At 37.1% G+C, this 27,286-nt stretch overlaps 1 protein-coding gene across 1 annotated transcript in view; it reads right to left on the bottom strand.

Moving 5' to 3' along the window:
- The window catches only part of PDGFRB (platelet derived growth factor receptor beta), a 743,049-nt gene that overhangs the window by 96,646 nt on the left and 619,117 nt on the right, over positions 1-27,286 (bottom strand). Inside the window, exons 17-19 of the mRNA XM_044070754.1 lie at positions 13,203-13,325; positions 10,293-10,404; positions 8,120-8,219 (exon numbers count right to left, since the gene is read on the bottom strand). Of these exons, the coding sequence (XP_043926689.1) occupies positions 8,120-8,219; positions 10,293-10,404; positions 13,203-13,325 (335 nt within the window). The remainder of the gene's footprint in view (positions 1-8,119; positions 8,220-10,292; positions 10,405-13,202; positions 13,326-27,286) is intronic.

Raw genomic sequence — 27,286 nt, 5'->3', positions numbered from 1 at the left:
GAATAAAGGAGTTAGGACAGAAATGAGAAAGTGAGCAGGTGGTAATAAATTTGTTAGGTTTAGTAAGGTGGGGAGTATGTCTGGTAACTGTTATAGGGCAGTGGTCACTGAGGGTGTTTGGGAGTTATGATAGTTTTGAGGGTGGGAGACCAATATCCAGTCAAGAAGAGAGCTAGGTAGGTGAGATTAATGTAGGTTGCGGTTGTAATTAGCTGTTCAAACCCATGTAGGTTTATACAGGAAGTAGTGTTGGGAGCTGCTATTGTAAGCCAATCAATATTTATATCTCCCACTATAATTATTTAATTGTGGATGGTATGCGAGAGGTGAGATAGGATGTTCTAAACTATGTTAACATTATTACTATATTCTCACCAGGGGGAATATAGATTGCTGCGACAGTTATGGTGTTGAAACTGTTAAGTTTGAAGTTGGTCATTAGGAGTTCAGCTGGTGAGAAGGAGGGTAAGTCTAGTGTGGGACTGATTTGAGAGAAACTCCTCCTCCTTTTCTTTTAGGTCAATCTAATCTAAGGATATTATAGCCAGGAGGGATGATTTCACTGTCCAGATGGTGTGGTTTTAACCATGTTTCAGTTAGGGTAACTATGTCAGGATTATAGTTAGCTATCCAAGCATGGAGTTCTTGAACTTTATTTACAAGGCTTCTGATGTTGATACAGCAGAATTGTATTTGTTTTTGTGGGTTGGAGGGGTTGGCAGGTTTAGATACAGGGGGGTTATTGTTCAGGGTAGTGTCTATAGGGCCTGGGTTAGGATGAATGTCACCAGATAGAAGTAGAGGTTTGTAATGGAGTTTTAATTTGAGTAAGTAGACTTTGTTTTTTTTTTTGTTTTAATGGGGAAGGGGGAGATATTTTTATTTTAGGAATGGGAGTGGTGGGGGGGGAAGGATGGAGGGACAAATTAGTAGATAGGATTGTGGTGTAGTACTTGAGTTAAGAGTGGTGTTTGAAGGATGGAAATAGGGAGTAGGTAACTGTGAGTGATAGGAGGTGAGGTTATGGAGTATAAGGAGTAGAGAAGGTAAGAGTATAGTTTGAGTTATAAGAGACATGCCACTTTATGGGATGTAGAACAGAGGATGAGAGGAATGGGTAGGAGTAAGGTATAGTAGTCTTTGATAGTGGATAGTAGGTAAGTGTGGGGAGGAGCAAAGAAGGGAGGTAGTATGAGAACAGGAAGTAGAGGGGTGGGGGATTTGCGAGGAAGTGAGTGGATGTGGTTGTATGGATAGGTATAAAGGTAATGATATGGGGGTGGGTGGGAAAAGAGCAAAATGAGCGGAGGAAACGGAGCGGGGCTGCACCTTCCAGATAGAACTTAGCTAAAAAAACTATCAGCTAGTCCAGGAGCACTTTAAATGGAATCTTTTCTTGCACATATTGAGGAAGCAAATTCAATATTTAATTTTACAGATATCCATTCCTGTGATGACTTCCATCTGTCAATGGACATAATGTATTTAGACGCTTGTATTTTGAAATTCAAGAAATTTTAAAAATCTTAGAAATAATTAAGTATACTGTGGGCATGGGTCTTAATTCTACAAGTGGTTTGTTTGTTTTTGTTTAACCTTGTAAGGAGTTCCTTTGCATTATACATTGTGCCTTCTAAAATGTGATCAAGTTCCACTTCTATGGAAATAAAGTAATCCAGGAACCAAATGACAGTTATTTCCAATAGTAAACACAGCTTACAGATAGCCCAACAAAATCTCTACGGCTCGATCAGGAATACCAAACAGTTTATTGATGTACAAGAAACATTGAGTTAAGCGCTTTCATCTGTTTAACAGACTTCATCAGAATCAGGTTCTGATGAAGTCTGTTAAACAGATGAAAGCGCTTAACTCAGTGTTTCTTGTACATCAATAAACTGTTTGGTATTCCTGTTCGAGCCATGGAGATTTTGTTGGGCTATCTGTGAGCTGTGTTTACTTCTATGGAAATCACCAACCACTGTTCCTGTCTATAAAAAGGGTGATACAAGTTTGGTGAATGATTACAGGTACTTAAGTATTACTTCTATCTTTGATAGATGCTCTGAAAATGTATCAAAAACAAATAATAGAATTACTCAATACAGTAAAATAGCATTTCCCAACATTGTTTTTAAATGATAATTAACTTTAATTGATGTGATGAACTTTTATGACACAGCAAGCTACATAAATGATACTGAATGCACAGTCATTGTGATATTCTTAGATTTAGCAAACATATTTGATACTTTGCCACAATGTGTAATAATTTCAACGGTACTTGCATATTATCGCAACCAGATGTTTACGGAGGCATAACTGTCACTGTTCTTGGGAAACGAGTGTATATATAAACACAGTAGATATGTTAACAAGAAGTTTGAAGTAGGTAATTATATAAATAATTCATCCAGATAAATAATAAACAATATTAAGCAATAGTAGTTAGGATTTGGAACATCCGTTTTCAGTATAACATAGACTTGTTCACTTAAGTGCTCACTGAGATAAACTTGCTAAGTCTATCCTCAAGGCTAACAGTGCAAGGACTGTTAAGCCAAATCAGTTGTATGCTTAGTGTCATTTCTTCTGCTCCCAACACCCAGCAAGGCTAACTTCTGCATGACAGAAAGGTTGTAATTCCTTGCTGTTATTTCTGCAGACTCGCTCTTAAACAGACTGTTTCTGTGGTTCATCCTTTTCCAAGTGTTAGCTAATCACATCAATCTGTTGCAGTTTCCTGTTGTGACTCAAAAACTTTGTTTGTGTTACAAAAACGGTGGCTGTAAAAACATTTAGCATTCCTGAGCGAATATAAACAACTTTTTTTTAATTTGAGAACAGTTTTATTCCAGTATGATCTTTTGTAATAAAATAATTTTAAGTATAATGTAATTAAATTACAATGAAACACTGCAGTTCACAAATAAATTAATGATCACAGAGATGTTGAAACACCTCACCCAAGCAAAACATGTATAACCACGTTTCGTCCATACTGTCTTTTGCATTCTTTGATGTAAACGTATTACTTCCTGAATACTACATACCTCGTTTCCCCGTGAACACTGACAGTTATGCCTCTGTAAAAATCTGGTTGCGATAATCTGAACGTACCATTTCAACTATGCTATCTTTAGCAATTAATACATATATTATGAAATGACTGACTCAGTGGCTGACAGACTACACCCAGAGACTATCTGTCTTACAAACATTATCTACTGATGGACCAATTAAACTGGAAGACTCCTAGAGGTTTCCTTGAGGACCTGTATCATTTAACTTACTATTTTCAACATTTTCTACATCTTCATTTACTTGGCAGGCAAAGTACACAGGTGACAACAAGGCTGGGACAGCAATTAACTCTGCCACAGACATACAAAAATTAAATGAATATCCAAATGAAAATTGGTCAAAGAAGGCAGGGTGTAATTTTTTTATTTCCAAATGCAAACATGATTTTTTAGGCAAACATGTATTTATGGTAGTGCAAAGTTATGCGAAACACTAGAACAAGCAGGTAATATAGAGGACCTGATTATTACAATAGAATGCCTCTAAAAAATACACTGATGAAATGGGGGACCTATACTACCATCACAGGATATTTGCACACATTCTTAGATTATATAAACAAAAACTCCCTGCACAAGACTGTAAAATAACCTACTAGAGGACAAACTATACTTGAACTAATTCTAACAAATTCAGCATCTGTATGTACCATCATCAAGGTAGCCTGTTTTACTGGTCAAGTCAAGCCACATGTTAAGTCACCTTTTTCATCAAAATGAGTACAATGGTGTGTCGCTAATGCAGAGAGTTATGCAGACAAGCTCTAGTCACACCTGGGCAAATGTATTAACTTGGCAGCCCCAAATACATCTGACAAGTGGGGATGTTTACATGCAAACTAGTGCGATACTCTTCAAGCAATAAAAAGGAAGAAACTCCTTAACCTATACAGATGAACAAAAAAAACGTGAAACAAATTAAGAACAATATCAAACAGAGACACAAACCAAGAAAGGACATGAGAAAAATGAAGGACTCACATGAACTCAAACTACAGAAGCCCAAGACAACTACAAATCCTTCTTTAATGGTGCTACCTGCTCTGATCCAGTGGATACTGCCAACATAATGACAAATAAATTTAGTGCCAACGTCACTCCAGAGACATCTAATCCAAGCCCATTTATCTCAGGTGGAATCAAACCACCATCAATCACAAAAGAACACGTACTGAAAGCAATCTCCAGAGCGCGGAACTCTTCAACTACTGGGTCTGACAACATTCCGGGATCACAGGAGATTACTAATCTATCGATCTGAAGGTCATTTTAAGCCTAGCCATTTCAACCCAATGCAATACTGTAGTGGTACTAGTCAATACCTAAGACTGGGTTTTGGGTGCTATCCCTGGTAATAATTTACAGTGCCCCATCCACTCATCCAGGAAGCAAATAGTCTCTTCATAGATTAGTAGTAGGCTAACTGCCCTTCTGGGCCTTTTTTAAGCCTAGCCAATTATCCCCTGTGATAATCAAACCCTGCACCTTGGTAAGGTAAGCACCTTAACCATTATGTCAACATCCTAACAAAACACTAATTACTGCAAGCTACAATATGTTTGTATAAACTGCAATGTCAGAACAGTGTGAGAAAAGCTGCCACACCCTGTACTAGAATCCAGGACCATCTGCACTCCAGTCCAATACTCAACACCTGTCACCACAAGAGTAGTTTGCCTAATAAATATCAGTAAATATGCATTGGTGGGACCACTCCTCCATCTCTTTAACCTGAGCCTAACAACTGTCTTTGTCCCATAAGTGTGGCACACAGCTGTTGTGATACCACTCCATAAGAGTGGCCTCACCACAGACCCCGGGCATTAGAGACTTATCAGACTATTGAGTCTTATATGCAAAGTCATGGAATGCATCATAAGTGGCCTAGTTAACTATGATATCAAAAATCGTATCAGACTCAACCCCCAGCAGTTTGGCTTTTTTTAGGGTAGACCTTGTCTTCAGAATCTAGTGACTTTCTTTAAGAGGGTTACTCAGGTCATAGGCTGTGGGCAAGATGTCCACAGAGCATACCTTGGCTTTGCCAAGGCATTCAATACTGTGGCATTCAGCAAGTAGCTCTTAGCTCCAACTTATAATATAAAAAGGCACAACTTCAAAATGAGAAAGTAATGACATAACTGGACATTTGGATGGATGGCTTCCCTCATGTTTGACCATCATGTTGCACTGCTTGTAAGGAAATCTTTTTACATTACACAGCTCATTGCCAAAGGCATTTCCTCTAGATCAAAAGAAGCCATCAACTTCTTGTACCCCGTACTGATCAGACTCCTCATTATGTACTATGCCCCCCTTTGGGATGTGCCTTACTAAACATATCAAGCATTTGTATAGACCCTAGAGTTTCTTACTAAAAAGATCATGGGTTAAAAAAAACTGAGCTACCAAGAGACTGGAGGCTATATATCCCTATATTCAGTATCATTCAGATTCCTAAGAGGAAATCTGTGCATTACCTTTTGGGCCCATATGGGATCTAGTATTCCAAGAACTCTTATTCCTTGAAAATTCAAACACCCTACCAACACAACAGCCAGATATTTAAATCTACGTCAACAAATAACACAAAGTGGAAGGACAGATTTATCATGCAGTGCCAAAACCATGAGTGAAACAAGCTTTCTCTCCAAGGTAAGCAGTATGCAGACTAAGGGTCTTTAAAAAGGAGATGAACAGATGGATGGGTATTCATAAATTCATCCCTGGTATGACTGGCCTGACCCACATTGAAAAGGGATGCAAGGCCTAAGAGTGGGTACTGGCAAGGGGGAAATGGCTTTGTGGCTCAGTTGCCTTGCATTGTTTATGATCTTAACAGCATGTTAATCTTACTAAATCCTAAGGCTTGTAACAGGTAAGGTATTACCTTCAAAATAATGAACACTAGCAAATCAATACACAAAACTTTCATCAGACTAATACCCAAAGTTACTTCTACCTTCTGAAATTATTCTAACCAAAGTTAAATTACTAGTCATTTCAAATAAGATTTACTATGATGATTCTTTCAGTATTCAATAAACTGCACAATACATGGTTAAAAGATCATACATTATTTAGCTGTGCTCATTGTAAACTCAGAAGTAAACTTTGACATTCAAGACAGCTAAATCAGAATTACTATTAAAACTGATGGGTCTAGAATTTTCTAAACCTAGAGATTTGAGGGATCAACAATTAAAGATGATCTATAATTGTAATAAAACTGAAAAAAGAGACTCAACACATTCCAAACGTTTAGAATAAATTAGGAGTCAATTAAAAATGCAAAGCTCCTGACCGACTTTAAATGCCTACTTGATAGATGTGCAAGTTCTAAAATTACTTGTATAATATGGAGGAGTTAGTTTTCCTATTCTTCCCACTGTATAAAATAATATGAATTTATAAGTAGCAGAGTTCCCCCCAGTAGGTGTAATTATTACATATGCTGCACTTTAGTATACAAATGAACTATAAGAAGTATCAAACAGAGCATTTAAATGACAGCTAAACCATATTATTTGCATCTAAACAAAAGACAAACACCCAGAATGAGTAGTATGTTGTACCCTTACTCATTTTTTTTGTAAAATGCTGTTTGTTTTGCAAACACTATCTCAGAAGCAGAATATAAACGAAGCAGGGATTATATCACCAGTCCAATGTCATACTAACCTATCACTGCAGTTCTGTACAAGCCCCTCTTCAAAAGTGGTCAGTTGTATAATGGACCCCCAAACTTATAGTTAAGGATGTTAAATATCGAATGGACTTTTAGTAAAGTTTCAATGTAGAAAGTTAACAGTCAACATGTTAAGTTCACTTGCTCCCCATCCAGAGGTATGCAGTTTAATACTCAGAATAAATAAGGAGGGAACGCGAGTATGGTAAACATTGTTTCTCAAATGTTTAATGTTGATTTTGTGCTCACTAACATCCCATAGTTTGGCTTTTTTTTCATTCACTGGAAAATGACACTTTTGGTTATCAACTTTTTTTTTTTTTTTTTTTTTTTTTTTTACTAAGAAGGCACTTAGCATTATAATGTTTAATGAAAAAGAAAGTTGCTTTAATGCAAAAGGTAAACAGGTGCTTTTTTTGCAAGAAGTAAACTAAAGCTTAAGGTCCCTTTTTATATTTAAACTTTAATTTGAGCTAAGTTCCATAAATTATGCTACCAAGATGTTTCATCTAGTGCTGAAGTGAGCAGCCTAGTTTTGTAAGCAATTTTGCTGTATCTAATATTATTATAGCTACGTAATGTTCTGATATTAAAGAAAGGTAAGACAACATTGACAAAAAAAGAAATACTAATGATTATTGTAACGAGGAAGAGGAGAAGAAGAACCATTGGTGTAAGACTGACCTCTTGTTTCACCATGGATTGCGATTCTATTATGCAATCGAAGGGACTAACACAATTGTAGTTGGTAAAAAGTCACAGAGGAAGCCTAGACACTTATTGTTTCACTTGAGGATCTTTGTTCCTATACTTGGCCAATGAAAATCTTTAATATTACAGGGTGACATCACAATATTTTTTTGAGGGTTACTTACATACTACAGTAATGCTTCTTACTGAGGGCACTACATTATATCACTCACATAGCAAGCTGTTACTTCATTCCCTACAGGCCTTCAGCTCACTAACACAAGACATGAATGCTAGTATGTAACGAGTTTGACTGAAAACAAATTTTTACTGTTTCATTCATTCAGCACATCATCATGCAATAAAGTCAATTTCATCAACAGCTGACATACTCAATTCAAATGTCTTCAAAACAGTCAAGAATACTCAGAAATCCTCATATCCTGACTTTAATAAAAAAGAGAAAAAGATCTACTAGTTTTCTCAGCAAGTGTTAAAAAGTTAGAGAAACACTGAAAAGGGATAGGGGCAGTGTTAGAAACTGAATACTACAATGCAGTTTAATACCATTCGGTAGTGGTTAAAAGCTCATGCCTAGGCATCTGGCTGTTGTGTCGGCTTCCTAAAGCTAGAAAAATGGCTTCAACATTTAACTTACATTTCTTCTGATGCGTATGATGGCTTTGACATACGATACCCACGTTTGATTGCATTATAGAACTGATCATTCATTGGCAGTTCAGGATAAGGTGTACCACCTGCAAACAAACATTTTGCATGTGAAAGACTGGCAAAGTCTCCGGTTTAATGTAACAAAAATCAAGCAGCTTTTGAACTTACATTAATATATGTGGTTAAAATATGGCAGTGTTGCAAAACATTAAGTGTTACCTCAGATAAAAACTTCAAGAATTCTTTCTGTTCCATTGTTCCCTTTGGGAATGGTATGCATCTCTTACAGTGATAAGTCTGCACAGTAACATTGGAGTGTTTAAGCAGTTTCTTCCTGAAACTGTGTTTCTGTCCTTGTATTTAGTTTACCAGAACAACTCCTACAGAGCAGTATTTACAGAAAAATTCCAGTACGACTGAACTTGCTACATTTGTAACAAGCAGCTGTTACAAATTATGCCACACATGGTGGAGCCTTATGCTCTTCAGTTTTGATCACACGTGCTTTACCAGCTATAATGCACTTAAGACTGATTTGGTTTGTGCTGACAGCAAATACTTTGGCCTCAGGGTAGATGCCCTCTTTGTCCAACCCAAGTTATGAAACAGTTTTCATGAATATGTCAGCTATTGTGTCACAGTACTAAAATCTAGGAAAGGTGATTTATGAGTATGTTTAATTTTATGCTTATGTTAAACATCATGGCATTGCAATCTCTGTTGATTACACCAAATATAACCTTGGCTGAGCATCAGAAATATCACAAATTTGAAAGTATGATATTTAATTTATTACCAATCCATACGGTATTTATTCCAAACTCATTTGATTAAGACAGTCTATTATCTGGCTGCATTTCTCTGATGTTGACTGGTTTGTGAATAAATGTTTCAGCAGATAAACATCCCACATTACCATTGCAATTTCATTGCTTTTTTGTGTCATGGAATTCAGTCAGGAAATTTTCATGGTAAGCAGAGAGATAAACGGTATATGTCAGGTTTCTAGACATGAACTTTAGTTACTGACTTTAAAGTTTCTTTAACAAAACTGAAATTCTGAGATACTGACAAGTATTCAATTAAACTTTTAACAGTGAAAGGGGGTATACCTTGGAATCTGTGATGTGAATTTTGAATCTTTAATCCAGGTTTTGTAATAATAGATGTTAATATAATCCAAGCAGAGAAAAGATCCAAAACTATTATAATACAGTAATAAAAAAGAAAATTATATTAAAATGAAGCACAACTTGGCTACTTTACACTTTATTCCACAGGTTAAATTTGTCTGTTGAATTTCGACATTTGTCATCAAAGCCACAATTATCTCTGACTTTACATCTCTTTTACATTTTTCAGTTTGAATATATTTAAAAGAATGTTTTGGGAATGGGAAATTTTACTGTTCAGTACTTAACCTCCTTGGGAGAATAAGTGAAAGCTATAAGCTGTAAATCATCTTTGGCTGTCTGCTGGTCTCACTTGAGTCTGACAGAGACAGTCCCCTGCTCATGACATTTAGAACCAACTAAATGCCAACATTTTTGTTTTGATATGCATGCACCATATGCTCTGACAGGAGGTTTTGCTGAGAAGATACTTGAACAAAGATAAGACATGATTGCCAGAAATACAACAGAAGTCTGATAAGCAAGATCAATAGATAATGTAAAAATAGTGCGATCCATTATCGTAATGTAATTTCTATCATTGGCACGTTAGATCATGTGAGTAATCTTGGTATTGTAAGCTCAAATTAAATTCCTGCAGATGCAGTGAAATCTGGACAGTAAAATATAGAGCATGCGCAAATAGATAATAGGCCAAATTCATTAATGCCTAAACTAAGTGTACATTATTCTGAGTGAATAGACAACACAAGCATAACTCCTACCTTCTTCCTCCTAATTTTAGTTTTCCTACCAATTTTCTTGCAACCTTAAACATTGAGGGAGATTCATAAAAGTTACCACAATGTGTAGAATACATGTACACTTACTGCAATCTTTCTGAGTCATTAGAAAACACAAACAATGTGGTAGGATTGTTCTTGAGTACAGATCATATACACTTAGTGTAGGCATTCATGAATCCATCCCTCTATCAACATTTCTGGCATTAAGAAGATCTTTAATTTAACTGACTAAAGCACATACCTAAACTGAATATTTCCCACAGCAGGATTCCATAGGACCAAACATCACTCAGTGTGGTATAAAGGTTATTGAAAATGCTCTCTGGGGCCATCCATTTCACAGGCAAAAATGTCTATGTTAAAAAAACAGAAATATTCTAATTAAGAACATTCAACTTTTCAGACAAGTATCTATTTTTCATGTGCCTTACTTCATCATGTAGAAGATATTTCAGTAAAGGAAGATGATAACATAGGTTTTATTTCACTTATGAAGCATTAGTATGACTGAGTATATCTGAATGGACCATTTCATACTACAATGAACATTACTGCCTTTGCATCTTGGAGTGCTAACGTAATACTTACTAATAATGATGCTCCTATAACTGCTGCTTTTCAGAACTGATAGACATGCCCGATATGGATGTTATGGGAAGGTTTTCATTCAACATTAAATTACATAATCTGTAGAAATTTGTTGTATAACAAAAAACACACTGACTTTTTAAAGATTTACTTAAACTGTTGTGGCATTTAGTATCACTAGAGTGTGTGGACACAGACACAAACACACAAACTTACTTAACTATCCTGTGGTATGCACATAGGCGACACCTGCAAACAGTCTTTGTAATAGAAAACTGTAATGTTAAGTGTCCATTAGAAGACTCGTTCGTGCAAGGAAATAAAATTCAAAAATCACTATTCTAGCAACTTGCAATAACAGGCTACAGAAACCGATCCTCCACAGATTTTGTTGTTTTGTTTTATGTATTAGATTACTTTTGAATATGGCCACATGCTGAAATGTCAGTTTTGATTTTTTTCTCTGGATGCAGCCTACATTTATTTATTTTGTTTATTTATTTGACATTTGTTGATTGGGTTAGTCCAACTGGGACAGAGCCCTTTTTCAGTGGAGACCGTGGAGAAAAGCTCCACAGTAAACACATTCAAATTGAATTGACTTATAATAACACAAAATATCACATAGACATAAACAATAACAAGTTAACATACATTGCCATTAGAATCTACATTTCAGCATGAGGAGGTACAGAGAAGAGTAAAATAAATAATACAGTCATTTAACTATTGAAAAGTTATATACCACAAATTAAACTGGCTGTGAATAGGAGAAGAGATGGTCAAGTACGAAAATATTTTTTTTAAGAGTGTAGATTAGACACACAGAGGCAGGAAAGGTGGGTAGCAGTGTTGCAATAAAGAGAGATTAGGAAAAATGTAGGGCTTCAATGAAGTAGTAGCAAGATGAGAGAATAGGATACCTTAGAGAGATGGGTCAGTTAGGGGTGAGATAGCACAGACATAGTTTGTTTTTCTTTAAGTGAATTTTTACTGTCTTTCTGAATTGGGATCTGTCTCTAATGTGTCGGATGTCTAGTAGTAGCTTACAAACAATTTTTTCAGAACACATACCAATATAGCAAAGTGTGTTTATGAAATCAGGCAGTTTTACTTTTTAGTATGTCTCTATTTTACATTTATCTCTGAAAACATTCTACACATGGTCACATATAAACTAATAAGCATCATCGTGCTATATCACATAAGTTAATGACTTTACAAACTGTGGACAACCCTGTTAAGTACCAGCCAGCAGAGAAGCACACTTTCACTGAATCTCAGCTAAGCACCAGACCACTGATTACCATATTCTAACCAACTGATCATGCCTTAATAACAGACAGATTCAGGCCGGTCTCAGTGGAATTTGTAAAAAGTGAATTTAATGTATTATAGAAGATCACTGCTATCAATTGCTGGCAATAGTGGGAGCATGCATTTGAAAGTTATAATCTTATTTTCCTGCCATACATACATGAGAAGATGTCAGTACCAAACTTTTGTGATGTCATTTTCATGGGTTATCTTATATACTCATAGAATATCATGTGCTTCCCTTCAATACTATGAGCGCCGAAACAAACTCAGTACCTTCTGCTGCATGAAGGCTGACTGATGTAGGGGAGGTGGGTGAACACTGAAAAATCCTGTACACTTCATAATATTAAGTAATGTACAGCTATACAGATGCACCAATTAGCTGTTTAACATTTGCTACAGGTAACAAATATGTTTATCATAACATTATGTAAAATACCAGATTACCTTTTATTTTTTTATATTCTTCTCCACTGCCTGCTGACCATCAACCCTGACAAACTGACCAGATGGCCCACTATTTCCCTTTGAGAGATAATTGATCACAGAATGCCATTATACAGACAATGATCAGGGTTTTACAGTATCCTATCTCCCATATGTCTGCAGCAGTCCTCATGAGTGAGGTGCACACCATGTCAAATTCATGCATGCATGCTTCAATATGTGCCCATCTCTGGCAACAGAGGACACTGCTTGGCCATTGAGTTTGGGGCAGTCTTGCAGCACAATAAACTACCTTATCTCCCCCCAGGACAGGTAAGCTTGTGCTACCTCCTCACTCCGACACTTCCCTGCTGGCTTCCTAGTCAATCCCAGGCTATGTGGGTCATTGTCATGGCTTTATCCATCTGATTCATGGATCCAGCACATTATCCTTGGAAATAAATTTAAACATACAAACAATTGCTATCTCAGGCTTTGTAAGAATATGTCAAGTTACAAGTGTGACACTAATACTCACGTGCCCAGACTTTAGCCCAAACATCAGTTAGGCAGAGAAAAGAAACTGGTTGTGCCAACCGGTCATAAATCGGCAAATAAAAATGGTCAAGTCAGTAGATAGTAGCTTTGATGATGCGCTTCAAATACTTACCTTTCTGAATCATAAAGGGAGTGTATAGAACTCAATAAATAGGCACAAAATGCTATAAACAAACAGAAATAACTACCAAGAAAGAAAACACCAGAGGATAAACACTATGAAAAGGTTAATTAAAGGAAAAAATGTGTCGATACTTACACTGCCTTTGGAAATGTAGTTGGAATCATGCATTATGTCTCTGGCCAATCCAAAGTCACAGATCTTGACTAGCTTCCCTTCACAGATCAGGACATTTCGAGCAGCAAGGTCTCGATGCACACACTGAAGGAAAAATAAAGCACTGTCACTAAGTTTGGCCTTTAGCAATAAACGGATTATCATGGACAATGGCATTAAAAGAAATGCTTTCCCACAGTAGCTACAATATGAATATGCTATGAAGAACACGCTATAAAACCAGACCTCTTACAGTCACAAAGTATAACAGCATACAGCGTACATATGATGTATTCATGAATACATTACTGAGCAACAATAATGATTGCAATGCATTACCTAGGCATCTAATGAGTTAAAATTAGCACACGTTATATCAAGAAGAGCCTTACAAGTTATTGGTATCAGAAGTTACATGTAAAGGAAGTATCCTCTTCAAGAAACTAATGTGGCTGAATCTTTTTATCTAATCCCTTTGAGAACAAGCCACGTTAGCTGAAAATAGAATCTTTAAAAGTTTATTTAAAACAGTATGCTAACAAGAAATGAGCAAGAAGAAAAGTAAAACGTTATCAAAAACTGAACAGAAACTATGCTGTTAGTTTGGTGAGATCTGTGGCAAAGCCTGAAGGTCATTATCAATGACAGCAGCAGTATGACTGCCTATGACATTTTTGGTCTGAAACCATTTCTGTTTTATCTACTTGGACTCAAGACTATTTCTGCATTTTGCAATTTAATTTTTTTTTTGATCCTCAGAGGAACCTTGCAAACCTACTGTTTATGAGCTATTTGTTTGGATACCTTCACATTCTCTTCCCCATTGTTCACTGTTATTTTTTTGATATACTGTTAAAATGTGGTTTTGCAAGTTTGTCCCATCAGGTTGTTGAGCTTTGCTGCAGTTTCTATTGTACTATCATTGTTGCTACTCTTGCTGACTTTTATTGGGACAGTACCTGCTTTTTCTTTTTTTTGCATGGATTCAGCTTCTCCACCAGTTTCTGGGTGATCCCACAGTTCAGTGGTTCTACCACAGCTGCCACTAATCAGATTAGCTGTTTGTGGCACTGTATTAAGAATTCAACCCAGTTTACGAGTGACTTTACAGCCCAATCAGTGGATTTTAAGCTACACTGCTTTCACTGTTGGTGTTGCTGTTATGGTCATGTAGCCAGAATGAAGATGTCTACTTTTCCTTCAGTTGACACTGGCAGCTGTGTTGTTATGTTTACTTGATTTGAAGGGATATTTTCAAGCTGCACATTTGATTAATGCTCAGATACATAACACAAGCAGAAGTTTATAATTCAAAGGTGAAAGAGATGATGTAGCAGGAAGTAAGGTCAAGAAATAAGGAGAGAGTGGATTTTGGAAGTATTCTAAAAACTAAGCCAACACAAAAATGGAGAAAGATTTTGACAATAAAGATTACTGCAAGTAGGGCTACAGAAAAATAAGCAAGAAGGCACTGACATTTACTGAAAAAAATATGGCAGAAGATCCAAAGTATTGGGATATTATTAGTCAGAACCTTGCAACAATCTCTTGATGGCGTCCCTGTTGTTCCTTTAACCTCCAGACCAATAATTTGACCCTTGTTTTCCCCTTACATGACCATAATGTCCTGCTCCTTTTCAATTCTATCTTCAGTTGTCCTTCTGCCTCCTGCATCGCTTCCTTCAATAACTTAATATTCTGATTTTTTTCTTCCCCTCCTCCTCTTTATTCACAATCTGTAAATTTTAATTAACCTTTTAACATCTCCACTTTGTTTCTCTTTCTTATTATTCCCCTGTATCCCCTAATTTCCACTCCCACATCACATGGATTTCATCCTATTGCTTTATTCCTCTTCTCCTTCCTTTCCAGTAATCATTTCACCATTCTCCATAACCAATTTACCTGCTCATCTTCTCAGCTTCTTGGAGTTCAGTCTATATCTACTTTCACTGTCATCCTATAATGTTCCATATAATGAGCACCACTGCATGAGTTTATATCTCCCTTCCACTATTTCCACCATTTACATGCCTGCATCATGTCTTATTCCACCAGTATCCTAGTTAACCAACCAGCTTGCTTTCATTCATTCTTGCTAAACGTAACCTATTTTTCATCCAGCTATTTTACTCTCCCATGCATTAATAATACCCATCTTAATCCATTATCTCTTAACATCTGATAATTAACATGAAACTCTACTCTTCTGTATAGTCTTATTCATGACCAGGGTTAGAACATTAAAATCACCCTCTATATTACCCCATCACCCTCTCTCATTATCTAAACAGCTTTCAAAGTCTTCTAGTATCATCATTTGTCCACAGAGCAAGGCCATTATCAATCTTGTCTGTTCATATGTAACCCTACATATGATCCATTTCACACTCCCTTCTACACTTTCTCAATACCAGTCTCCATTCTTCCTTCACATTACCAGTCACCATTCTTCCTTCACATTACCAGTCTCCATTCTTCCTTCACACTACCAGTCTCCATTCTTCCTTCACTAATACCCTGCCCCTTTTATTTTCCCTCCCTTAGCACTGTTTATTCAAATGCATTTGAACTCTCCTACTTTAGTTCCTGCAAACAAATATTTATCCTCTCTCTTTTTCAGTCTATTAATAATTCTCTATCATCATCATCATCATCATCAACCCCTTTTTCCCCATTTTTCAACATGGGATAAGGGTGGTGTGCAAACTGTCACTATCTCTCATGATTCAATGCCACTCTCCTACCCTCTTCAGTCATTATGCCAGACTTGTTTCTCTCATATAATCCATCCATCTCTTTGCTGGACATCCACACTTCACCAGATCTTTTGTTTTCCTGCATATGAACCCAAACCCTGAATACCATAATCTGTTCCCTTTAACATTCTTAGCAATTGGAGCTGCTCAGACTTCTGCTCCGATGTCCTCATTTCATTGTCTGTCCTACAATGTGCATTATACCACCCATCTCATCCACTTCACCTCAATCACCTCTTACTTCCACAAGTGCTCAACCATCAATGCCCAGGTTTCTATACCATACGGTATAACTGGTTGCATCCGTCTTTTGTACAATTTACTTTTCAGCTTCTTTGGCAGTATTCTGTTACACACTACTCCTCGCACTCTGTATGAGCTGGACATAGCCCCTCTGATTCTAGCTTTGACCTCTTCATTCAGACTTCCTTTCCCCCTCAACCCCCCTCCCACATACCTGGTTATAACTTTTATCTGTACTTAGTTTCATCCCATCTGCCTTCAGTTTTGCATTCCATTCTGCTATCCTTTGCTGAAGTTCTTGCTCAGAGTCTACCATTAGTCCTCAAGCATGCTGTTTTAAGGTGCTGCCATTCTTCTGCTGCTTCATCTCCGCCTATCTGCACTTCTTCCTGAGGTGCTAGAGCACAGAGTACTTCCTTGAACTCTTGTGCTTTCCTTCCAGTCAACTTCGAGGTCTTCAGTCTAGTCACTGTTGAACTTTGAGCCTTCTGTGACCACTCCTTGAAGCTGATTATGGCAACCAACAGTTTCTGTTGGCTTACTGTTTCACTGAGGATGATTCTGCAGTAGCTGATTCTGTTCAATGCCCCTTCCTTGCCAAGAAGAAGTCTACTAGAGTTGCATGTCGGCCACTCTTGTATGTTATCATGTGACTCTCTGTCTGAACCATGAGTTGGCAGCCATCAAGCCACTTGCCATAAAGAAGTGTAGAATGGCCTCAACTTTATTCCTGCTGCTCCACCTATGCAGCCCACGGCAGTCCTCATATCTTGTCTTGTTAAGGATGTCCACACTTTTCTGGCCTTCACTCAGACTTATAACACTAATATAACCCAAGTCATGATCAACTTTGGGTGTCTTTAAACTTCTTACACATGGTTTACAACAAGGACCTTCTATTTCTACTCGAAATATTTTCATTTTCTGCTGCACTGCTATTTGTTCCGAGATACAATCCATCTTTCTGTTGCCTAATCAAGTTTCTCAAATGTGTATCTTCTGTTATAACTACTAATTCCTAGAACAAATCCTCTACTTTGCTCACAATGCCATCTGACTTACTAATTATCATTTCAATTTATTGATGTATTTTCATATTAAATGCTAAATTCTGCTGATGATGCTAGACACAGCTATCTTTTCATTCCCCAAGTCTCCTAGTTTCCAAACCAGAATACACATTTCTTCAATAAACCAATCAGTACAGACACAGCTCACAGATTAGGCTGCCAGTTCCATGTTAGCACCCAAGTGCCTCCCTGGTAACATTTATAGCTAAGAGTTCCAGAATCTAATATGTGAAGCCTGCATGCTTCCTCCATATCTATTTTTAATGGTGGAGGAATGCTTCTTTTTTCTCCAATTTCCAAAAATGCCGGTTGACTGACTACAATGAACTCCTATCTTCATTGCTTCGGTTAACAACTGAAAAGGGACTGCAACAAAAAGCATTATCTTTGTCTAGTTAACAGTCAAAAAATAAACAAATACATGCATAAATAAAAAGCGCTCTCTCAGATTTTTAACCGCTATATGATGAATTTTTTGGCCCAGGTTCAGCGGGGGCATTCAGTCTTGTTTGCCATGCCGGTTCGCATTCTTCGGGTGGTGAATTTGGAGGACCGCCTCGAATGTTGTGTTGAATTTGGTCTATTGCTTTGAAAGTAAATTTGTGGGCGGCCACGGTGGTGCAGTGGTTAGCATTGCCGCCTCACAGCAAGAGGTTCTCCGGTTCGATCCTCGGCTGGGGTGCCTTCTGTGCGGAGTCTGCATGTCCTCCCTATGGTCCCCACATCCCAAAGACATGCTGCAGGTGTTTTGAACACTCTAAATTGGCCCTAGGTTTGTGTGCCTTCTGTGGAAGGTTAAACTCCACTGCCATTCAATGTGCGGACAGGTGATCCGCTGTGGATAAAGAAGAAGAAGAAGATATGATGAATTAAGACCCCACTTGTAACCATCTACATCATGAATCAGTGGAACAGTATAAAGTTAATGTTCAGAACTTAAGCTCACATGCATGATACTAGTTAATAATTGTACCTACTTCCCAATATAGACATAGCTTGATGACATACAACACTTTAATTTCAACACAACCGTTACTTTAAAGGAGCCCAATACGTCTGACAGTTCTTTTAAAGTTTTTGCCCAAAATGTGTTTGTGTATCCTGAAAGCCAACTTTCTAATTACCACATGGCATAAAAGATTTGCTTTGCCCAGCATTACAGATTTGGATAAAACAAGATCAGAAATGGAACATAGAACTTAATTAGAAATTACAGATAAGCAAGTACTTGCATAATGCTAATACTGATAATATTTAACAGCAGAGTCTTAGCAATGCAAGAAATTGAATTCAGCCTTATGAACCTTGACATCTAGAAAGTGGATGCTAAACAGAAATCCTTAATGACCGGGCAACACCCTTCACACCTCCTACTCTACTGTTTTAAATCAGATGTCCTAGATTGGTAGTAGTAGCATTTCCAGTAATGTCCCTATCTCCATGCTTTGTATGCTTTATTTGCACATTGCTAAAGCAGTCATACAATCATCTTTCAAAAAATAATCTAGACGTGTGAACAAACGCATTTCTCAGACTTGTCTTCTGAGCAAAAGAATGATGCAAGAAATGATTTTACCAATTGTGATGAATGCCAAAACTTTTATCTGTGGAGTAAAACCCCTTACACCTCCATGCTGAGAGCTTTGCATCAGTATCTCTAAACTTAAGTCTGAATTCAATGCATCCTGTGGAAAACGCATGCGTAAAAACAAAAAGCATACATTATTTACTGGTAAAATCCATCTGGGCCACAAAAGACTCTGTCTCAAAATAAGCCAGTGCAGAAAGCGCCAGCAATATTACAACCACAATAGCACAAGATTAAAAGCTTATTCCAACACGAAAAAGCAAAGGCATAATAAGGTAGAAATAACACTTTTTATAATGAGACGTATAGAACTTACAAGCTTAGCACACATTTTTTTCAGAAAAATAGATCACGGTCTGAAATCACAGGAAGCATGAATGGGACTACATAGTGGGTAAATGCAACAGTAGTAGCAAGGAAAAAAAGAAAAGAAAAAAAGAGATAAAGTGAAAAATAATATAACTGTTGTGTATATAAATAATGCAATGAGAGTAACCGAGTGACAAACTATACATATAAATACATATACACGTGTGTGTGTATACATATATATATATATATATATATATATATATATATATATATATATACACACACACACACACACACACACACACATATATATATATATATATATATATATATATACAGATATATACGCACATATACATAAACTGTGGCTACAAGATCTCAAGAAATTCTAGGAAGAACATAAAGCTGCTGCCAATTTACTTCAGTTCAGGGACAGTCCATGTCTCATCTGTGTTTACTAAACTAAATATCTTCAGGTTATCAAACTGATATGTACCTATTCACAAACTATCGTTATACTATAATTATACTGATGAAATCCATTTTTTCATAGGTTCATAGGTTCATAGTTTAGTACTAAGCTAACTGCCCTTGCGAGCCATTTTAAGCCTAGCCAATTATCTCTTGTGAGACTCAAACCCTGCACCTTGTGTTTGTAAGGCAAACACCTTAACCATTAAGCCACCCTCCCAATACCTCATGTAATGGTATCCCTGATGAGCTCATCCCTGATAATGATACAGAGCTTCTTACTAAAGAATTTTGTGCATTTACACAAAACTTGGAATTTGAGTGCACTACTTATTCAGCACAGTATTCCCAAGGCTAATTGTCAAGTGTAGGAAGTAATCTATCAGTAAAAGCCATCAAGTAAGTATTATTCAGATCTACACAAACCTGTTATCGTACTCTTTCTGAATGTTGAAACACTAAGTATAACTCATGAAATTTTTACTTTCAGTTGTTATGGAGAATGAGGAAACAAATTCTGAACATCTTCTCTCCTTTCAGCCATAGAAAATGCGAGATATGCAATTCACTAGACAAAAGTACAACAAAAGAAGACATTCTATCACAACAGCTCAGCTTAGAGATTTGCCTGTGATGAGACCTGGAGTGTTTGTTAGAATCTAAAATCCAGGACACAAAACACTTAAAAGAAGCTGTTTTTATAGGTCAAAGAAACACGAAACACACTACGGGTCTTACACTGTTAAGACAAAATAAGGACTACTGCTAAGATGTAACAGGAAATGTTTGATCAGGAGTGTTCTGTTCCTATCTGAAACACTGTGGTGATTCAGACATTACTAATAAGGGACAGTTTGTGTCATAAAGTGTTGCAACTATTCAATGCAGAGGCTGCAACAGAGAGTATATGTTATCCCTACGCAGAATACAAAAGTGTAACATCAGGTAAAGTTATAGGAATTGACATTAACAATGTTACTTGACACTGAAAGAAAAAATAAAAAAAGAGCAGAGTGAAGAATATTAACCTAATCATGTAACAATAACTATGAAATGCCTATAGTTGACAGATTAATTAGAAAGCCATCTTAGTAGTGAGACTATATTACCTCCTACGATAGCAAGAACGGCGCCTAAGTAGTACAAATTCTGTGCAGCTTGTATGCATGATACGCAGACACACACGTGCTGTGTATAAATTAATCTCACATAAAACATATCAAGTACAACATAGCAAACAGTTAGACAGACCCCAAACATTCTTAACCAAAAAGGTTATAGGCCTAAAGTTTCTGTGCCAGAAAGAGAGTCTGGAAACTCCATCCATTTATTCAGTGTCTTACAGAAGGGAGAACTCTGTCTCACTTACTTTTCCATTAAAGACCACATTTTAGACCTCCTGTTCGCAAGTCCAGTATCTCTAATACTGGAATGAGGAAACAATCTTCACCAATGGGTAAACAAAACACAGCAAAGGGACAGGTTTATAATCCTACCATCTAAACATATGGAATAAATTTTCACATAAAGTTAAGCAGTGCAACACACCACCTTCCCTTAAACAAACGCAATGTCCAGATGAATATCCACAAATTTACTCCAAGACTGAATAGTATGCCCCTAGTGGTGCTGTGGTAGCATTGTCGCCTCACAGTAAGACGTTGTCGCATTCGATTCTCAGCTAGAGCGTCTTCTGTGTGGAGGCATGCGTAAATGGGTGTGCCTTCGTTGAAGGTTGTGCGTCAGGGCTGGTAACTTGCCACGTAAAAATCCCCTACCAAACATTAGCGGACCGGAGTTCCGCTGTGGTGACCCCTAACCGGGATAAGCCGAAAGAAACAACAACAACAACAACTGAATAGTATGCCCCTCATGGAGATAGAAGGTACATCCTGTGGGGGCACTGGCAAGGCATGAATGGTCATAACATTCAGTTGCCTTAGAAAATCAACATACGTCATATGACATCCCTAGTTCATAGTACAGCATGGAATATTGTAGTATAGAGAACTGCAGACATTGTTCTGTATAAATACATGCATTTACTTTAACGAGATGATTGTAATGTACAGTACAATGTGCCTATGTATTCTTCAAGGCTATGGTACATGTGGGATGTCATCTGATGACATGTTGTCCAGTTCCTGTCATGTCACTAAAGTGAATGTCTGTCTGCATATTGCCTCCTGGAAGTCTCTTAGTGCTTATAAAATGAATGTGAAGCAGTGTCAAGAGTACACAGTACATCTCTTTTTCATTTATTAAACTTTCCTATTTTAATGCAGCCCCTTCCAGTGAGTCACAGTAGATTTCATTCATCTGTTAATTTGTTAAGCCTGTTAGACACAACACTGAGAACATTGTTTAAGTGACATGTTCACACATCGACAAGAGTAGACTAAGGAAATCAAAGCAGGGACGGACTGCTCACTGCATCTAATAAAGAACTTAGTGACTTTATTTATTATTTATTTATTTATTTTACATTTGTTGACTGGGCTTGTTCAACTGAGCTGAAGAGCCCTTTTTCAGTGGAGGCCTGGGGAGAAAGGCTCCAACATATACAATTTTCATTATAAATTAGCATTAAATAGCAATGTTACAGGATTATTATAAGGCATTAAGTAGCAATACAATGTTATATACAGTGTCAATAATCATGAGTATAGGAAAGCTCTTTCAAGATGTATAACAATAAATATGTTATTAAGATGTATATAGTTTTGTGGGTAAGTGGTTACAAAAACCCAATTTTATCATAATGTAGTTGCGTGAAAGCAAGACAATTACTATAGAATGTTTCTCTGAGGCGATTAGCTTAATAGGTTTTAGAAGACAGTAGAAAGAGTAGTCAACAAAGTTTAGACAGAGCTAGTGAGAACAGTGAGTTAAGGGCATAAAGTAGATTAAGGTATGGGAAGTATGTTTAAGGAGGGAGAGTGCAGTGGCAGGACCAGTGACTTTTAAAGTGCTCTATGGTGGCTGTCTTAAATTGTTTAGGATAAGGTTCCTGATTTCTAGTGGCAGCCTATTCCAGGCAATAGTGGAGTGATAGCTGTACATGTTACGTCCAAATTTAGACTTGGGTTTGTAGATCTGTAGTAGGTCTTGGTTAGAGCTTCAGAGAGGTCTGGAGGGAGAATAATGGGAGATGAGAGGGGATAGTGTCGGGCAGTAGGAAGGCTGGTATAGGATAGAGTGACTGGTGTAGAGCTGAGAGAGAAGAAGCTGGTGGGGTAATTCAAGCCAGTTTAGGTGTTTTATAGAGAGACAGTGATGGGATTTGCAGGTTTGTTGGGCAGCAAATCTAGCTACCTTGTTGTAGGTAGATTTGAGTTTGGTCAGGAGTGTTGAGTTAAGATTTGTGAGAATTTGAAAGTTGTACATTAGACTGGGTAGACAGTAGGTAAAAGAGAGTAACCTTGGCTTCATAGGTAAGGAATTTCTTGTTACGGTAACGGAGCCCTAGTTTTGAATGAGTCTTTTTGATACAGTTATTAACATGCAAGTCAAATTTAACCTGATCGTCGATGATGATGCCTAAGAGCTTAGTGCTGGATTCTACCTGAAAGGGAGTGTTATTAAGGGAATGTACGGAAAAGGAGGGTTTAATATTGTTGAATTTTTTAGGTAGGAGTAGGACACGTAATAGCTTTGTTTTTTTAGGGTTAAGGATGAGATGGTTGTTGGAGAGCCATGTTTCGACTAAGTTAAAAGATGCCCGAGTAGCTGAGAAGAGCTTAGAGGGACAGTTGACTATGGTGATGACTGTAGAGTCACCTGCATATTGCACTAAAGATGACTGAGGACAGGAAATATAGTGCAGATTACTAAAGCTATTAAAAAGTAAAGGCCTTAGGACAGAACCTTGAGGTACACCCATTTTTACACGGAGAGGAGGGGAGAGTGCAGAGTGGCATCGCACTGATTGAGTTCTATCAGTGAGGTAGCTGGAGAACCACGCAACAGTATTAGAGGAGAAGTTGAGGTTATGCAGTTTGTGCAGCAGAAGAGAGTGTGAGATGGTGTCGAAAGCTTTTGAGAGGTCCAAGAATAGGCAAGAAATAAGTTTACGGTCATCCATAGCTATAGAGACAGTGGTAAGGAAGGATAATAGAGCTGTAGTGGTGCTATGTTTGGGTCTGAAACTGTGTTAAGTGGATATAAGCATATTTTCCTGCATTAGATACTGCATAACTTGTTTATAAATACATTTTTCTAGTACTTTAGAGAGAGGGGACAGGATAGCGATAGGTCTAAAGTTGGAGATATCAGAGGAGTTACCTCCTTTGTGTATGGGTAAAGTGTAGCATTGTTTCCAGATGGAAGGGACTTTAGATTCAGAGATAGAACGAATAATTAGGATAGATACAGGGAGAGCAAGAGGGTCAGCTGCTAGTAGAAGAAAAGTGGAAGGAATACTGTCAGCTGATGCTGAGTATGGTTTTAATTTAGAGAGTAGAGTTTTGATGTAGCTAGTAGGTATAGGTTTGAGGGAGAAGGTATTTGAGGAGATAGTATTAGGAGTAGGTTCAGAAAAGTTGGAAATAGTAGTAGAGTAGTTTGGGTTAGGGTTGAGTAGCTTAGATATTGACTCGATAAAATAGGTACTGAAGATAGTGTCAGTTTCTTCAGATGTCATGTCTGAGCATGGATTGGGGAGCTAAGATTACCGGGATGTAATATTTGGTTAACAGAGTTCCAGAATTTTTTAGGATTAGATCTTAGGGTTGTGGGAGGTTTGTTATCGGTTTTCCAGGATGTCTGTGTTGTTTGCTCGCTGGCCTTTTCGTCTCGGTATTTTGGAAGTCGGGTAAGTGAGCAGTCGGGCTTCTGAAGTAGACCCATACAAATACACACACACACACACACACACACACACACACACACACATTTAGTCAGTTTAGATGACCTGTCAATTCAGTAAAATGGTCCACAGGAGCCTGAAAAAGTTGGAAGAGTTGTTATGCATTGTTGCAGCCTACAGCTGGAGTCAAAGTAACACCTGCAGAAGCAATATTTTTATGAAAAGGGAAGCCGGAAGCCATTTGACTCTTGTGGCAAAGGGATTAATCAGGAATGTGACCAAGGTAGAAAAGCAGAAGCTGGATACCAAGGCAAGTGCCTGCCCAAGAGAGTTATACAGGCAAGATCCCAATACACAAGTAAAGAAGAGCTTGTCATAGAGAGTTATACAAGTGGAAGTCTGGGTTCCCAGACAAGGGCTCATCAGTGACCCAAAAGGACATCTTGCCAGAAGAAAGATGGCATGAAGCAATGCTAGGGACTCAGGAAAGGACCTGTACATTCTGTGTAAAAGAGACTGATGAAAACTGAATTATTGAACTTTAATAAAATATTTAATCACGGTTGAGTGTGTTAACAGTCAACATGACCTCAGATTGATGCACATTACACTGATGCCGGTACACTGACTACATAAACGGTCTACCAAGAAATATCTCCAAAATTAATCACAAAAGCTACAGACACAGCATTCTTTTGTGATTGAAAAAAAAAGTAGCAAAACAAAACCAGTTTAACCAACATTTCACCAATTCCATTCTAAACCTTACTAATACCAATTCAACCACAACATACCCAAATCTTAATGACCCAACAACAGACCAAAATTGATTCTCCCTACAACCTGTCTCCACCTACACAATTTATAAATATTTGACAAAGCTAAAGGCCACAACCCTAGCAGCTGATCAGTTACCAGATGAATACCTCAAAATTGCAGCTAAAGCCATCTCATATCCTCTCTATTAATTAATACAGCAATCTCTGAACATGTCCCAACCCTTTGGAAAATTTCTCATATTATACCACTTCACAAAGGTGGAAATTCAACTGACCTAAACTATCGACCAATTGACATTCTATCTCCCTTTCAAAAATCTTGGAGAAATGTATTCACTCCCAGGTTCTAACCATCTTCTAAATAATAATCTCCTGGCAAACACACAACATGGTTTTCGCCCCGATCACAGTACCACTATAGCCCTTATAAGCTTTACAACATTGTAAATCACGAACGGAACAATCGTAACTTTATATATATATAATAAAAACTTCCGACTCTGCCACGTAACAATTTTTGACTTTTTATTGTTAAAATAGAACAGAAGTGCTACCATACGCTTCATCAGACAATTTGAAAATGTTAGCTTCAATGAATTTATAGGGAGGCTTAGCCTATCAGCAGATGAATTAAATTAATCAATTAGCCACAGAAAAAAACACATTTAAAAACACATTTAGAGAACTGGGCTGAGACATTCAATATTTAAAATGGAAGCTGCATTTATAAACTAAATAACTCAATAATTAAAAAACAGTCAAAATGAAACATCATGTATATATCTAAAAATTCATGCCAGAGTTAAAAATACATGTAAATTTAATAAATAGATAAAAGTGATAGCATATAATTTTTTGCGTAAAGCTTCAGAGAAAACTTGTTACTATAAACATTGCAGCATGATAAGTAACTCTTAAACAAAATATAAAGCTATAAATGCAGACATGTTCAATAGTTCATCAAAAGTCACATTGGCATTTCTTAGTTCTGAAGTATGTCATAAGGTGTAACCACGCTAAATGTTAATATGTAAAAACTTCAGGATTTAAATCAATTGGAAAACTTTTGAAGCTGTGTAGTTCATTTGAAATGCTTTAATATAGCTATGTTTTGTATGACTCAAAAGCTTAAAATTTATTCCAGTAGTATATGCTAAAATAGAATTAAATTAGATATGAAATATATGTACAAGTATAAAACATGTTGTTAGAACATCGTATGAATAAATAGATAAATAAATAAATAGATGAATATGTATGTGAGCTTGTGAGTATATGTATAAAAACTATGTATAAAATAGACACAAAAATGATGACAATAAACTTCATATATAGACATTCTAAAAATAAATTTAAATATAGTGCAAATGTGTTTATATAGATTAAAAATGTATAGAGATGTAAATATAAATGTAAATGTATAAATATATATCTATAAAATATGAATGATAAATATAGGTAATGAAATGTGTATGACTATCGTAACTTTGTGTCCACTATATTTCTAGATCTGTCCAAGGCTTTTGACACAGTCTCACATCCCAAATTCCCTACAGTACTCTCTAAACTCAACCTCAGCAACTCCACAGTATCATGGTTCAAGGACTACCTATCCAACTGCCAGTAAGCCATAAAATGGCAAAACTCTCTATCCTTACTTCTGCCAGTAACTGTAGGTGACCCACAGGGATCCAATCCTTGGTCTTTTCCTCTTCAACTTATTTACCAATGACCTCCACAAAGCCACCCTCCACACCAGCCAGGTCCAATACACTGACGACTCCACCCTAATCTGCCCTGCCTCCTCTCTCCAACTACTGCAAAAGATTACCCAAGAATCCTTTTCTGCTGTCGAAACATGGTTAGCTGACTCATAACTAACACTCAACCCAAATAAAACACAGCTAATGTTATTTCATCCCAAAAAAGCTATAGACCCTATTCCCCCCTTTAAAATCATCTCCTCTAACAACAACATCCACATCTCGCCTATTTCACAGCCCAAACTACTAAAAGTTATCACAGATAACAATATGA

This window comes from Protopterus annectens, chromosome 4.part1 (genome assembly GCF_019279795.1).
Source record: "Protopterus annectens isolate FY-2018-M chromosome 4.part1, PAN1.0, whole genome shotgun sequence".
Lineage (NCBI taxonomy): Eukaryota > Metazoa > Chordata > Ceratodontiformes > Protopteridae > Protopterus > Protopterus annectens.
Note: the sequence above shows the minus strand (reverse complement) of the source record. Positions and strands in the feature narration are given on the sequence as shown.